The sequence below is a fragment of the Haliotis rufescens genome, unplaced genomic scaffold, assembly GCF_023055435.1.
Source record: "Haliotis rufescens isolate VD_foot unplaced genomic scaffold, xgHalRufe1.0.p SCAF_2, whole genome shotgun sequence".
Lineage (NCBI taxonomy): Eukaryota > Metazoa > Mollusca > Gastropoda > Lepetellida > Haliotidae > Haliotis > Haliotis rufescens.
This window is the reverse complement of record NW_025963890.1, coordinates 13,026,973-13,042,535: the sequence shown is the minus strand read 5'-3', so window position 1 is coordinate 13,042,535 and position 15,563 is coordinate 13,026,973. Positions and strand designations below refer to the sequence as shown.

At 40.5% G+C, this 15,563-nt stretch overlaps 1 protein-coding gene across 2 annotated transcripts; it reads right to left on the bottom strand.

Annotated features, from left to right (window-relative positions):
• Positions 1–497: 497 nt before the first annotated feature.
• LOC124119900 lies at positions 498–14,735 on the bottom strand. 2 transcript variants are annotated; one of them, XM_046482566.2, is made up of 7 exons: positions 13,927–14,735; positions 9,455–9,712; positions 8,428–8,835; positions 7,419–7,775; positions 5,025–5,186; positions 2,874–3,017; positions 498–1,903 (listed from the first exon to the last, which is right to left on the bottom strand). In XM_046482566.2, exons 1-7 carry the CDS (start codon positions 14,318–14,320, stop codon positions 1,332–1,334), a joined length of 2,295 nt encoding a protein of 764 aa, XP_046338522.2. In that variant the 5' UTR covers positions 14,321–14,735; the 3' UTR covers positions 498–1,331. The 2 variants fall into 2 exon arrangements, with proteins under 2 accessions (XP_046338522.2, XP_046338523.2); XM_046482567.2 differs by lacking the exon at positions 8,428–8,835 and having other exon boundaries at positions 13,927–14,734.
• Positions 14,736–15,563: the final 828 nt, after the last annotated feature.

Here is a 15,563-nt window from a genome sequence, read left to right as displayed (position 1 = left end):
ACTGAGCGTGACCAGAGACTGGGGTACCGTCTGCAAGGACAGCTAAATAAACTTGGAGGCTGGAGGCAATATTTGTTTTACGCATTTTTGAACACTGATTGGTTAAAGCGTTCGCTCGTCACGCCGAAGACCCGGGTTCGATTCCCGACATGGGTACAATGCGTGAAGCCCATTTCTGGTGTCCCCCGCCATGATATTGCTGGAATATTGCTAAAAGCGGCGTAAAACCATACTCACTCACATTATCGGAAATGTATAATCATGGTTATTCAAAGCGTGTGGTCGCGTTTATTTTAATGAACAAGTGACAAGTGTCAAACTGAAAACACATAAGGCCACCGGCATTTACCGAAATAGGTCCATTCTAATAAACGCCACAATAACTCGTCAGATAGCACTATAAGAATACACATTGAAAACAACATGACGAAATTTTGTTGTTTAGACATGATCCATATGTATAAAATGAACAAAATAAAACAACCCGAAAAAACAAATGATTGATTGACTAGATTTATTCGTCAGCATAAATCTAGCATGAGTTGTAAACATATCTGTCCTGTTTAAGCGGTACAGTGAGTCAGCAATGAGCTTGACACTGAATCAAGCGTGATTGATTACTGTCCGTGTGTCGATGTTTGTTGTATATTTAGCCTGCTTTAGTTTGAAAAAGGTGTGCGTGAGATAGAAACTGCCGGACAAAACAATGCCTTTACTTGAAAATTGGATTTGACCAAACAAATTACAAGCGATATTAAAACTTTACTAGGCTGAAAACAATCGCCCAAACAAGGTAAAGGTAAAGTGCTCAGTGTTTCGTTGAGATATTAAAGAGTAACACGATACAATCTCAGTGCAGAATAAGACACCAGTGACTCACAAAGAACATATATAAAGTTGTAGTCATTATCAAGGCTTCATTTCGGATTATTGGTATTGCTATCAAGGATGTCACCTAGACTCACAATAATCCGATTTTTTTAAAACCTAGAGTAACTGATAACTGTTTTCAGGAGAGCGAAATTCAATATGGGAGGCCGATTTGTTTTGTTAGTGCTAGTGTGTGTTAGTGTCAATATGTGCGTGTGTATGCATATGCCTCACAATTTAAATACATAATAATATAGTTATGCAGATTCTGAACAGTATGTTATGTAGAGACAAGCATGTCATTACATATGACTTACATAGACTTAACTGAACTCCTTTCAACAACTTGCAAATTCAACAGCGACCATAAACGCCACAGAATCGCCTGAAGGTTCTCAATATATGTCGTGATATGCCGTCATGATTCCAGTATGCACAAGAAATAAATAACTTTCTGGTGCTTAATCCAGCAGGGTGTCGCAATTTATGTCACTGTTGAAATTATTAGACGTCCAAATGTTATTTGTGACTCGATGGGACTGCGTACAATCATTGATATCAAATGAATCAAATATACTGGAATCCACACCATGAAATGCATTATTCGTCTGACGAAACTCAGGCCAGGAACTTGAATGCGTTTCGGGGAGCATATCCAAGGCTACAGAAGAGACCTCAGTGCTTTGGCCATTTGATGTCTCATCGCACTTACCCGAACTTCTTGATCTCCTTTTAGGCATTGACAATTCCACCCTTTTCCAGAATTTCTCAACTCTTTTATCATTTCCGTCCTTCGGCCATTCAATATATGTGATTGTATCCAAAATGGTACTAAGAGTGTCGTCCATATAAACCCGGTCCTCCGAAATGTCCTGAAGCACTATGGGTATTATTCTCTGCTTCCGCTTCAGCATTTCGTGCTGCGCTCTCTGGTACTCGAATCTGCAAAACTCACTCTGGATGTAACTAGGCGTCAATATCATGATTGTTCGACGACTGTTCTCAACTGCTTCAATGATATTATTTGCAATTGCTGCAAAAGAAGTGCCAGAGAGATATTATACACACTCATGATTCATGTGTCATTTGAAAACAACAACTGCTTAGGCATTTAATTGTACAGTCATGAATATACTTGTCAAAAGGTAGGAAGTCTTGAAATGCGTGTACGGATAATGTTCACTATTAGTATTGCGATATTGATGAAATAGAATTGTGATTTTTCAATGAAAGATGTCACGGCTGTAATGATATTGGGCCATCGGCAATTGCAGTACATTGACAAATAGAGCCATCGTTTCTCATTTGCATTGTTGAGTTAATTATATGAATTACCACTATCCCATGCATATTCTTATCTAACAAACCCCACACGAAACGTCGTGTGTTTGTGTGTTGTTTAATACCGTTCTTGGCAATATTCCAGCTTTTTGACGGCGGTCTGTAAATAATCGAGCCTGGACCAGACAATCCAGTGATTGACATCATGATCATCCGGAAACGCGATTGGGATAGGATGACTTTCATGAACAAAGTCAGGGAGCTGTTTGTCACTCCTTACGACAAGCATTGGTTGCTGAAGACCAGTTCTAACCCGGATCTCCACGGGTTCAAAACACTGTCTGATGTTATGTACCGTATTCTATCGTGTATAATACGCAGGACGAGTGATTTATGTCTTTACTTTGAATGGGGAAAGTCTCCTTGTGGCTTTTGTCCATCAAAAGCCGCTCCTGATCCTGAACACAATCGTGCTATACAGAATACGGATGTACATGTGCAGGATGTAACGTTACGAACATGTGTAACCCGTCCCTGTTGTCTGTGGGACACGTGTTATGTGAAGGTCGTAGTGGTTGTAAATTTGTCTTAATTCCAAAGCCAAAGCAAACCAATTTCCAGTTATCGCATACCTAGTCGCGTATGCATAAAACCCATAGGCTGATCACGACCTCTATCTCTGAGTGGCAGGTTAGACTGACTTTTTACTCAATTGTACTTACTTTCTCCCGGCATAAAGTCCCTGAAGTGTAGACAGAGTTTAAAATTGAGATTTTTCTCCAGTTTAGGATACAGCGTGTGGACAACAAAATCCTCATCCAGTTTTGTTGACTTATAGGACACGAATGCATCAAAGAGTTTATCATCTGGAATTTAAAGTGATGTATTTTTTATTAAAGTTGAACGGAACAGGGGGAAGATAACAGAAATTGAATAGTTACTCATTTAATAATACACAGCAAACACTATTGTGTAACATTTCTGGTTTAATCAAATAAACAAAATATATATAAATCACCACATCACCATCATAATCATTATCAACATCACCACCACCACCACCACCACTACCATAAATCACCATCGTCATCATCATCATCGTCATCGTCATCGCCATCGTCATCGTCATCGTCATCGTCATCATCGTCATCATCATCGTTATCGTCACCGTCATCATCATCATCGTCATCGTCATCATCGTCACCGTCATCGTCATCATCGTCATCGTCATCGTCATCGTCACCGTCATCGTCGTCGTCATATAAGTTAATTACTGATTGAAGCGGGATTAAACTTAACTCACGCACTATATATTAGTGCCCATATGGGTATTATGTTTGTTAAATTGAAAGTAACGCACAAAGCATGTACGTTGCACAGCTTGAACCACCACCTGGAGTTGTGCACCTTACATTAGATGTACATACGAGGGTCGATTGATAAGTTCCAAGCCTGACATAGAAGGAATTTCATAAGAGTGAAACCTTTTGACAGCACATGAGGGCATAATGGTATATCCACAACATCTGAGCAAATTGTTTCGCTGTGACATGTTAGTAAAATAAGCAAAGGTTTGTAACCTTTAGGAAATGGAAACTTGAGGAACAGCTTGGAACGTACCAATCAACCACCGTTCAAACCTGAACATGTATCTAACAACAAAACTCAAAGGGTTTTATCAATCATGCGCCTGTTTTGTGTACCTTTTCTAGTGTCAGTAGCAAGACTATGAATACGACAAAGACATGGACGTTTTTTCTGTTATAAAAAAATGGCAACGCCTATAGTATGCGACTCCAATGTTACCTTCTTTACGATTTGTAAGGATTCATTCTTTATTTTACTAAAATGTTTGTGCCGCTTTGGTATAGAATATGTCGCTTTCAAATTCAAATTCATATTTTATTTCCGTGAAGTAAACCCCATGAAAGTAGTTTATCTAATCACATCTTTTACATCAAGTTCGAAAATGAAAAAGCCACATACCTGTTTAAGGAAATAAATAACGAGATTATCGTTCAACGTTAAATGTCGTTTACAGTCGAGGGGCCTATAATTCCCACACAACCATCTCTGCACGTTAAGAATGTAGGCTGAGATGGTGCAATTTACGGCAGTACGTATAATAGTTTATTGTAATGCGTCGAATGTAACCGCAAAGCCCGTTTAAGCCACACATCCACAAACATCACGCTGTGTTATTTCAAGGTGACACAGTTTATGATGCGTTTATTGTTAACCATATCAGTAGTCGGAATAAATCTGTCACAACATTGCACACCCAGGCACGGAAGGGCTTACCGACAAGCATATCTGCGTGCACTGGGCATGATGAAAATGAGTTTGATGGTGACAGGACGTCCTGGAAGTATCGTCATTAGGAGCGCCAGGCACTGACCAATCGGGTTGTTTCGAGAAAAAAAGGATCTGGTACTATAGCGATATAAAACGCGAAGATACAGACTGGTTGTGTGGTAGTTGAGGGAGATACGTATATTTGTTCATTTTTAGTTGGTTAGTTGTTTATGTTTAAAAAAAAAATTAGATCATATATTCAAATTGTTCGGCTTTGGGGGTTGGGGGTTTGGAATATTTTCTATTTTGCTCCAACATGTTTGAACCATATTTACTAATCATTGCAGTTGTAACTGAAGTTATTATGTATAATATTTAAAATATAAATTATATTTAACTATACTCTATTTATCACATAATTAGGACCGGGCAAATTAATATCTATATGAAAAAGAAAACCTATATACAGTTCATGTGACTCGCAATCTTGTCAGTTGTCCTTGCAGAACGCAGTCGACGCTTGTCAGATTTGGATACTGCTAAGTTTTGGCAATGAAATTTAGTACATAAAAACTCACCATCCTCTTCAAAGGGTTGAAACATGTAGACTATCTTCATGATGAAGATGTACCTCCTCTTCCACAGGATGTAGGGCAGGATGACCAGGAGGATGAGAAGAATGACCAGTAGAGCCACACAGCTACCCACAACCCACCAGTACCACGACGGCGCCTGCACCTCTACAACGTGAACACAGCACGTAGAGTTAGACAGAGAGAATATCAGACTGATTTTAAAAAGACGTGAGCCTGTATATAATACACTTAATATACGAATAAAGTTTAGTTTTGATCGGGGTTGTTCCTACGACCTAACATGTCCCTCAACAGGGAGTTTGCCTACATATACACGTAATACACATATGCGAATAAAGGCCAGTGGCGCTGATGATCGTAACTCCCATACCTTAACATAGGCTTACGACAGTCGTAGCGCTACGATCGCTTTGTGGAACGGGGCCCGGACTGTTACTACATCTCACAAGGGCGTGGGCGTGGGCGTGGGCGTGGGCGTGGGCGTTGGCGTGGGCGTGGGCGTGGAGATGTGGGGGTAGATGTGGGCATGGTGACCATTTGTTATGTTTATACTGCACATATATTAGTGCATAAAATTGAAAAACGTCAGGACATCCTTGACCCCTGACCCTCTATGAGACAGTGTTAAGATAAACAGGCAACACGATTGGTTGTGTTACCACGTGTCTTGTCTAGTATGTACGTGTAGTGTAAGAATCTTGAGACGCAGTTACGCCTGATTCCACACGGGTTTACACAGAAAGCCCAAAGTGAAAACGACGTCACAGCTCGTCCACTGTACAATGCAGTGAAGGTCTGAATGTTCCAGTGACTGATGCGTTAATGTGTGGAGACGAAGTCTTCCTCTTGACATCACGTGACAAATGAGTGATGAGGCACTTTGGACAGAGACATGTCGACACAAGTAGACATCTAAGGGTGTAGGTCAGGAGGTCCAACAGCTGGTAGTGTAAGGTTGTGTATGGCTTGTTCTGAAATCGCTAGACTTCACACGACATTTACAAAAGAGTATGGTTTACGCCTCTTTGAACAGAATTCCAGCTTTAGCCCTGCGTGTCAGCTTCATGTGTGAGGAAAGCCCGAAGTCCCAGACGTTAACCACTTTGGTGAAAACACGTATAGTGGTGACAAAAGCTGACAAACATAATCAGGGCGGGTCTAGGATTCTGGGGACGCAAGGGACGCACTCTGCAAAGTGAGTGAGTGAGTGAGTGAGTTGGGTTTTAACGCCGCTTTTAACATCATTCCAGTTACATCACGGCGTGTCAGCTTAATGTGAGAGGAATGCCCGAAGTGATGCAGGTCTCAGACGTTTACCACTTCGGTGAAACCCACGAGCACGCGTCTCTGCACAGCGAATGGCAACTACTTAGACGACTAGGTCACCCGCATCCCTCTTTAACATAATGGACGCATCAGACAGAGTGCAAAATGATGTGTGAAGACCTTTATTCCTGGCGTACTCGTTTACACAGAAATGCAGATCTGAACATACCTGACGTTGAGTACATATTACCGATAGGAACTAAGCTGATGTAACAACATCCTGACAAACATATTGACAGATAAAATAGATTCCTTGTTATTCGTAGTCCCTCCAACCAAACACGCCAAACATGATTGGTGATTATAATCCATACATTCATGGATGAAAGCATAAATGAAAACACATAAATTTGTATATCTTTTATTAAGAAAGTTAAAAGACATTATAGCACTATAGTCGTAATATTGTTTAACCGAGACTGTAAATATCAAAATAACGCATGTAGTTTTGATTTAATGGTTTCTAAATGATTAAATGCATATATCACTTAGACTATCACATGTTCAAAGGCAAAAGAGTAACTGTTCCCCTGAAATTGAGCGTTCCACAATTCGATCTGTTTCGTAGATCCGATACATTACAAGAGACTATAAACAGTGAGTGAGTGGGTGAGTGAGTTGAACATTATTTCAGTTATATCACGTCGTGTCAGCTTCATGTAGGAGGAAAGCCCCAAATGATGCAAACGAGCACGGTTGTGGTGCTGATAAACCTGGCAACATAATCAGGGCGATTCAGGGATTCGAACACAGATTTTGGGTTTCCGGCACACGATTCTCTGCACAGCAAACCGTTGCTCCTTGGATGGTACGATATGGTCACATGCAAGAAATGATACAACAGTTTTCAAGATTGCCTGTGTGAATAAAGTTAAAACCACATGTGATTAAAACTAACGTCATTAATTAAATGGTTATTTAAGATATCCCCCTAACAACAATTTTGCTCTGTATTTATGAATTAGAAATTACGATCGCGAATCACAACATGTTTATCTATATGAAAGCCTCGAGACAGATCATATAGAAACGTCCAAAACACCAGTTTACCTGGTTGTGGTTTTGGTCGTAGAGTTGCACACGTCGGACCCATGTATTCCGGGGCGCAGCTGCAGTACAAGGTGCCATTCTTGAAGATATCACAACGTCCGTATGTCCCACAATCAAGTGGACACGGTTCGTGACAGAATACTCCAATCCATCCACGTTCACAGATGCACTTCAGAGCAAACCCAACAATCGTGGTCCTGTTTGTGGCTTCTTTATAGCAAGTGCCGTGTTTGCAGACAAAGGCAGAAGATCCCGGGACGCACTGACGCGCCGATAAAGGAGGGAGAATTGTTGTTGAAAGTCCTGTGGGCATAACTAAAGGTGTTGATGGACGTACCGTCTGGGGTTGTGTTGATCCTGAAATACGAACAAATGACTTATTATAGATATGTACCCGTCGACCATGCTTGTCGTAAGAGGCGACTAGCGGGATATGGTGGTAGGCTAGCTGTCTTGGCAATCGTATCCCAATTGCTTAGATCGATGCTCATGATGTCAATCACTGGATGGTCTGATCCAGACTCGATTATTTACAGACCGCCGTTATACAGCAGGAATACAGATGAGTGCGACTTTAAACAACAAACAAACATAACACGTACGGCATGCACATATATCAAATGATATCTTGAATGATTGAAATGATATCCTGAAGATATCCGCTAAAAACGGGCATCAGGTGATCACAGTAGTGTCTTGTCGATCTAGGATTATCGCTGCCCAAAGGTTTTCTCATTGCCCATTATCTAAATTACATGTCACTGTCAGATACTGCAATGTTAACGTCACTTAAGACAGCATTTAATCACTAGTTTCGGTAGCTTTGAAAGCATTCAAAAAATGGTTGTTGGTTAGCAATTTTGTTAAACCGTTCACTTGGCACGCCACAAAACTGAGTTCCAGTCTTTTCATTTATATTGTGTAAGTATGATTTACCTCACTGGAACGGAATAAAACGGCATAAAACCAAACAACCTCGCTGGTCTTATTCCTACCCAATCAAGCATACCTAAAGGCAATGTTGATTGGGGTATAACAACACTGATGATATCCTTGCATCGGTCTCCAGTATATCCAAAGCTGCATTCACATATTTGACCAGCCGGGGTGGCTCTACATTGTCCGCGTGTTCCACAGTCCAGGTTACAGGGTGTCTGGCAGAATATCCCCACCCATCCCTCGTCACAGAAACACTTTAGCTGTCCTGGCTTGCAGTAACCATTTTGACAGGTAAACCCTACGAGACACCGACGCTGGGATAGTGGACGAAGCGTGGATGTTACCGTGGTGGTAGAGAGGAAGGATGGTGTAGAGGTTGCAGACGTTGAAGAGACGGCTGCTGATGGGAGGGAGCTTGTTTCTTGGGTAATCGGGTTTGAGTATTGGGATGACTTGGGATTGTTGTCATACCTGATATCTGTACAATGTGAATATGAATCCTGATATGACACCTTACATATGCTTATTTTCAAATACTTTTGGATTTTTTAATTATTAATTTTAGGCCTCAAATTTTATTATTTAAACATGTTTTTGACTGGTATATTTATAGGCAAATATCAAATATTACATTATTTGACCAAAACAAGAAGGAAGATTCCATTTACATAAATATACATTGAGTAAGTGAGTGAGTGAGTCAGTCAGTGAGAAGTATTTCAGCCATATTGTGAATAGCAAAAATGCATGTAACATGTAACATGTAAACGTGTGTTGTGTCAGGTTACTGCCGACAGGTGATGCGTGTTGTGCCTCGTTGCATAGCTCTTGACACGTTTCAAAATGCACGTGGCAACAGTGCATTACCTTCATGTACACAAACACGCGGATTTATTAACATAAATCTATATTTGGATTAAGGTCTTATTCAGTCAATTACATTGTATATCTTTTTTATTTGTATTCCTATTTAATACGTTAGCTTCTTTCACCAGTGTCCCTTTTTAGCCTAGTCCCTGTTGATAAAACAACTGGTAGTAAAGACTTCGTTAAGTAATTATGTACAGGATTGGTATACAAGGTATAAATGTACCAACCTGACCCAGGTGTCGAAGTTAGCTTCTCGCCACACCGCTGACCCGTGTATCCCCACTCACAGATACACACCAACTGACTCCCAATAACACTACAGATGCCCTTCTCCCCACAATCCAATGAGCACGGGGTCCCACAGAAAGTCCCAGACCAGCCTTTGTCACAAACACACGTCAGCTGACCAGCCGGACAGTGTCCATTCCTACAGGGGAATCCTGCAACACAGTTGCTGGCTACCGTGGTGGTGGGTTGGGCGACATCTGCAGAAATGAAACAACATGCAGGTTAATGTTCGGCTTCTATCAGAATAGAAGGTAGTTGCCTCCTCCCCCATCCTTCTCCTTCTCAAATATAAGTATTAAAAAATATAAAAAATATGGCCTAAGAAGAAATTGTTTTGTGATGAAAGTTCAGGAACACCCAGGTTTCTTTCAAATACATCATACATGTATGCATTTATAATTTGAGAAGCAGTCATGACAAGTCAGCAGTTGGTCTGCAATCTATCGCTCTATCCACGTACATAAACATAGCACAATTATGTTGAATAGCAAGTCAACCAACCAGTGGATAATATTAGTCATGTCCTATATCGGATATCAACATATATCCACGCATCGAATACTAGTGCTCAATAACACCCGCAATTCTGAAAACACATTGTTTACCTACATCGTTAATACAAATTGTTACCTTTTTCTTCATGTACTAAACAGCACCACGCCAATAACAACTGAATCCGCCTGGTTAGTAGAATGTAGAGAAAAGTCAACCACATCGAAGTTTTTCTGATATATATTAAACTTAAAAGTAGTGTATAATGGATGCGGTATCCTCATCGCCATGTCAACTTCGACATGGTCCTCATCAACGTCTACACGTTCCATTCATTTCACAATATTCAGATAATACATTAAACTTGAAATGGACTGGGCACATGTCATATACCGAAAAAAACCAAAGGTACATTATATACATACATGTATACTAATTAAATACTAATACTAACATTAAATGAAAAATACATTTTGAAATTGTTACTATTATCTAAATCCGTCCATACATATTGTATAACCTAAGACGTATTTACAATAAAATACACAATACTAAGATGGGTCGACATGACATTAATTTTAAAGCAACATAATAGAAAACACATTCGAAATAATTTTGTTTTAACCCATTATCATATTTGGACGTCATCTTGAAATCACGAAGATATGGAACAATGCAAAAACAATCCCTTGGCGCCGAAAGGTTTCAAACAATTGTCAGATTACAAGACACTCTACACATGAACGTCACATGATGACCCAGAGATCAACAATATAACCACATAGCCTTAGGCTTTCCCGTTCCGCTGACGTTAGTTTGAATATACCATCAGTCAGTGAAGCATGCAGGTAACATCGTTATGGTAAGGAGGTTAGACCATTAAATGGCATACCTTTACGGCTGACCTTGCACGGAAGGTCATATCATACAATAATTTACACCTGATGAAATGCACGGAAGGCCATATCATACAATAATTTACACCTGATGAAAATGCACTGAAGGTCATATCATACAATAATTTACACCTGATGAAATGCATGGAAGGTCATATCATACAATAATTTACACCTGATGAAATGCACTGAAGGTCATATCATACAATAATTTACACCTGATGAAATGCATGGAAGGTCATATCATACAATAATTTACACCTGATGAAATGCATGGAAGGCCATATCATACAATAATTTACACCTGATGAAATGCACTGAAGGTCATATCATACAATAATTTACAACTGATAAAATGCACTGAAGGCCATATCATACAATAATTTACACCTGATGAAATGCACTGAAGGTCATATCATACAATAATTTACACCTGATGAAATGCATGGAAGGCCATATCATACAATAATTTACACCTGATGAAATGCACGGAAGGCCATATCATACAATAATTTACACCTGATGAAATGCACTGAAGGTCATACCATACAATAATTTACACCCGGTGAAATGCACTGAAGGTCATATCATACAATAATTTACAACTGATGAAATGCACTGAAGGTCATATCATACAATAATTTACACCTGATGAAATGCACTGAAGGTCATATCATACAATAATTTACACCTGATGAAATGCACTGAAGGTCATATCATACAATAATTTACACCTGATGAAATGCACGGAAGGCCACATCATACAATAATTTACACCTGATGAAAATGCACTGAAGGTCATATCATACAATAATTTACACCTGATGAAATGCACGGAAGGTCATATCATACAATAATTTACACCTGATGAAATGCACTGAAGGTCATATCATACAATAATTTACACCTGATGAAATGCACTGAAGGTCATATCATACAATAATTTACACCTGATGAAATGCACTGAAGGTCATATCATACAATAATTTACACCTGATGAAATGCACTGAAGGTCATATCATACAATAATTTCCGTACATCTCTGACACCTGATGAAAATATCAACAAGCGCTATGGTGAACAGCTTGAGAATATCACTTCGGCTGAAGATCAAACGGGTACATGTTTACAATCTAACGTCATTTTGGTAGTATTGCTTCGGGGGGGATTCCTTATAACAAGCAAACGTTTGCAAAGCAGGAGAGGAACACCGGATGAGCATATCCTGGCGAACCGTCTGTCAACCATCACTATACAATTGACCTTATGCAATGAATAAACTCAGCATTGTCATCTCTTTTTTTGGTGGGGTGTTAAGAAATATAAAAGGAGATATAATTAATGATAAATGTTCAGAAGTTATGGTGTAACTATGCAGACTATGTATGTATCAAAGGGAATCGTGAAGATCCGGGGTAGAATATCTTCAGCAACCCATGCTTGCCGTAAAAGACGACTTTGCTTGTCGTAAGAGGTGACTAACAGAATCGGATGGTCAGTCTCGCTGACTTAGTTGAAGCATGTCAACGATCCCAATTGCGTGGATCGATGCTCATGATGTCAATCACTGGTTTGTCTGGCCTAGACTCGATTATTTACAGACCGCCGCCAGAAAGCTGGAATATTGCTGAAAGCGGCGTTAAACAACAAACCATCCCAAACCAAAAAAATATATCAAAGGTGCTGACGTCATAGACAAAGGTGTGTATTTCCTCAAGTAAACGTTATTCAATTCACACAGCACACAAGACATTCGTCAACGCCAGAGCATAGACATTAATGGGCAACCAAAAAAATAAGCTTGGAAATTACCGTGTATTTTCTCGGTTTAAATGGTGGTAAAGGTTAAAGACTACGTTTGATATACACTCCCTGTAAACAGAAACCACTTCGTCACTGCTGATGTGCGCTATTTCTCATACGACGTTGGTGTTAGTTCAGTTCGGGAATAAATATACAAATTAGTGTCACGTAACAGTGTCACATAAAATTAAATTGAATACATGATTCCTACTAATTACTAAACATTTATGGCTATACATGTTTCGAGAAATGCTTTCAACTCTTTGACATGACGAGTGAGTGAGTGACTATGGTTTTACGCCGCTTTTAGCAATTTTCCAGCAATATCACGGCGGGGGTCACCAGAAATGGGCTTCACACATTGTACCCATGTCGGGAATCGAACCCGCGTCTTCGGCGTGAAGAGCGAACGCTTTAACAACTAGGCTACCCGACCGCCGCTGACAGGATGAGTGAATTTTCTTCGTGGACGACACCACACACATTAATTGATTTTATTTAGAATTGATCACATTTTATTAATATGGTGAACAATGACGTCGACACACGCCATCAGGGTACGATAACACTCAGCCAAATAAGCCGCCAAGCTTGACCATTAACTCGCCTCTTACGGCCAGCCACCCGTGAAGATCCGGGGTAGAATAGGTCTTCAGCAACCCATGCTTGACGTAAAAGGCGACTGTTCTTGTCGTATAAGGCGACTAACCGGATCGGGTGGTCAGGCTCGCTGACTTAGTTGAAGCATGTCATCGATCCCAATTGCGTGGATCGATGCTCATGATATTAATCACAGGATTGTCAGGTCCAGACTCGATTATTTACAGAGCGCCGTCATACAGGAATATTGCTGAGTGCGGCGTTAAACAACAAACCAACCAACTAACCAATCTTACTGTCAGCATAGGTTGCTAATGGTCAATAAATATTCTAACCCAGAATCAACAAGTATCACAATGGGGTAAGCTGAATCCGTCACGTGTGGTGTGTTGCTTATATGTACGGTGTATTACGGTTATGTACGGTGTGTTAAGGCTATGTACACTATGTTACCCTCCAGTCATGATATACATGTAGCATGTGGCGATTAATGCAGTATTGCAATGAACGTATCCATTAAGTCGCATCTTACGACCAGCTTTGGTTGGTGGGGATCTATTCTTACCAAGAATCTCCACTGGACTGTGAAAGCTGAAAGAAGTGCATATGTAATAAATTACCTGGATGTTTTGTTGGGTTTAACTCTCGGCGCTTTTTACATCGTGGACCAGTGTAGTCAAAGTTGCAGCTGCAAAGTGTTGTACCGTTGACAAAGACGTCACAAACTCCATTCGAGCCGCAATCTAACCCACAGGGTGTTTGACAAAATATCCCAGACCATCCAAGATCGCAGTCACAACTGCTTTTTGTTGCCGAACAAATGCCGTGAACACATACGAAGCCGTGAAAACATTGGCGTTGAGACATAGGCCTCAATGTCGTAGTCGCCAACGTTGATGACAAATCTGTCAAATCATCATCACTGTCGGTCGTATTCTTGTTTGCTGAAACCAACGCCAGAACCAACACGCACAGACTCACCAGCACATAAACAAGTTTAAAGTGTGTTGACATTCTGTTAACTGTCCCTGTTTGAAACTGCTGGATCTAGTTGGAAACGCTGAATTATACTGTCAGCCATGTTGGACTATCAACGTTTAATTCCGCCAGGAAACTATAAAATCAAACCACTCATGTCTAGCGGTACAACCAGGCTGAGCAGTCATGGACACAATCAAACCGTCACGCTTTGTAATCAGTCTCAAACATCCGCAAGTTCCACAGCAACTAACACATGCAGATTTGCATGTGTGTGACAGTTTGAGAAATGGCCTGTGTATTTGTTCCCGTGTTCATTGCCTGAGGTACTTCGTACGAAATAAGGCTTAGTCCTCGCTCCAGTGCTGCAATCGATATAAAGTTATTGCCTGGTAACGCCAGAGGCACGCCGCGTGGGGATGAGGGTTACCCTGTAAATGAATTCAAATAAAAAGTTTATGCCAGATCATCAGAGATACTGTCAGCAAACACAGGCCCCCATAGTGAGACGTCGAACCGACCTATTTTTGCACATCATGACAAAGTCTCGTAAAGGACACCCTCTGGTGACACTGTTGATGCCTATCAGTTTGATGTACATGAAACTGAACTTAATTACAAACGACTTGGTATTCGTACGTTGCTGTATATCATAGGGCCACGTTATACCGATTGGGTATGATAAATATGTAACGGGAAATGGAACTTTAATTGCTTGAGAGAACGAGTGACAGAACATGTACAAAGGGAATAGTGTGTTACGATTTTAATCAATCATTCCTCCTAACATCCAATCTGTGTTTGTGTTAAATCACGTCATGCATCGCCGGTTTCAACGATAATGTTGTCGAGGTATGGTGAAAAGCTTTGTCGGAGTGCTTCGTAACGAGTGCCCTTTATGTGATAAACAGAATAATAATCACGATGAGTGATTAGACTTGGTGCTTGGAACAGGTGAGGTGAAATGGGGTTTAACGTCGCGTCCAAGATTATTGAACTTATATAGCGACGTGCATGCACGTGTATGTGTGTGTGTATGTGTGTGGCTGTTTGTTCTAGTCCGGACTGATGCCGATTTATAGTGCTAGCTCACTGAGATACCATGCCGCAGTTCAACATGAATACTCCACTTAGACACAGTATACTGACTCCGAGCCGACCAGTCCTTGTTTTAGCCCCTTAATGCCGAGCGCCAGACAGGGTAACAACAAGTACCATATTTTAACGTCTTTTGGTATGATGCGGCTGGGGATCGAAACCCGGACCTTCCGCTCTCCGG

What these genes read in the sequence shown, in the direction of transcription:
- LOC124119900 (XM_046482566.2), bottom strand. Translation starts at nt 14,320, where the DNA reads ATGTCAACACACTTTAAACTTGTTTATGTGCTGGTGAGTCTGTGCGTG. An exon ending in AACTTCGACACCTGGGTCAG is followed by an intron (nt 8,836 to 9,454) that starts GTTGGTACATTT and finishes CACATTGTACAG; the next exon opens with ATATCAGGTATGACAACAAT. An exon ending in ACGACCAAAACCACAACCAG is followed by an intron (nt 5,187 to 7,418) that starts GTAAACTGGTGT and finishes TTCACGTTGTAG; the next exon opens with AGGTGCAGGCGCCGTCGTGG.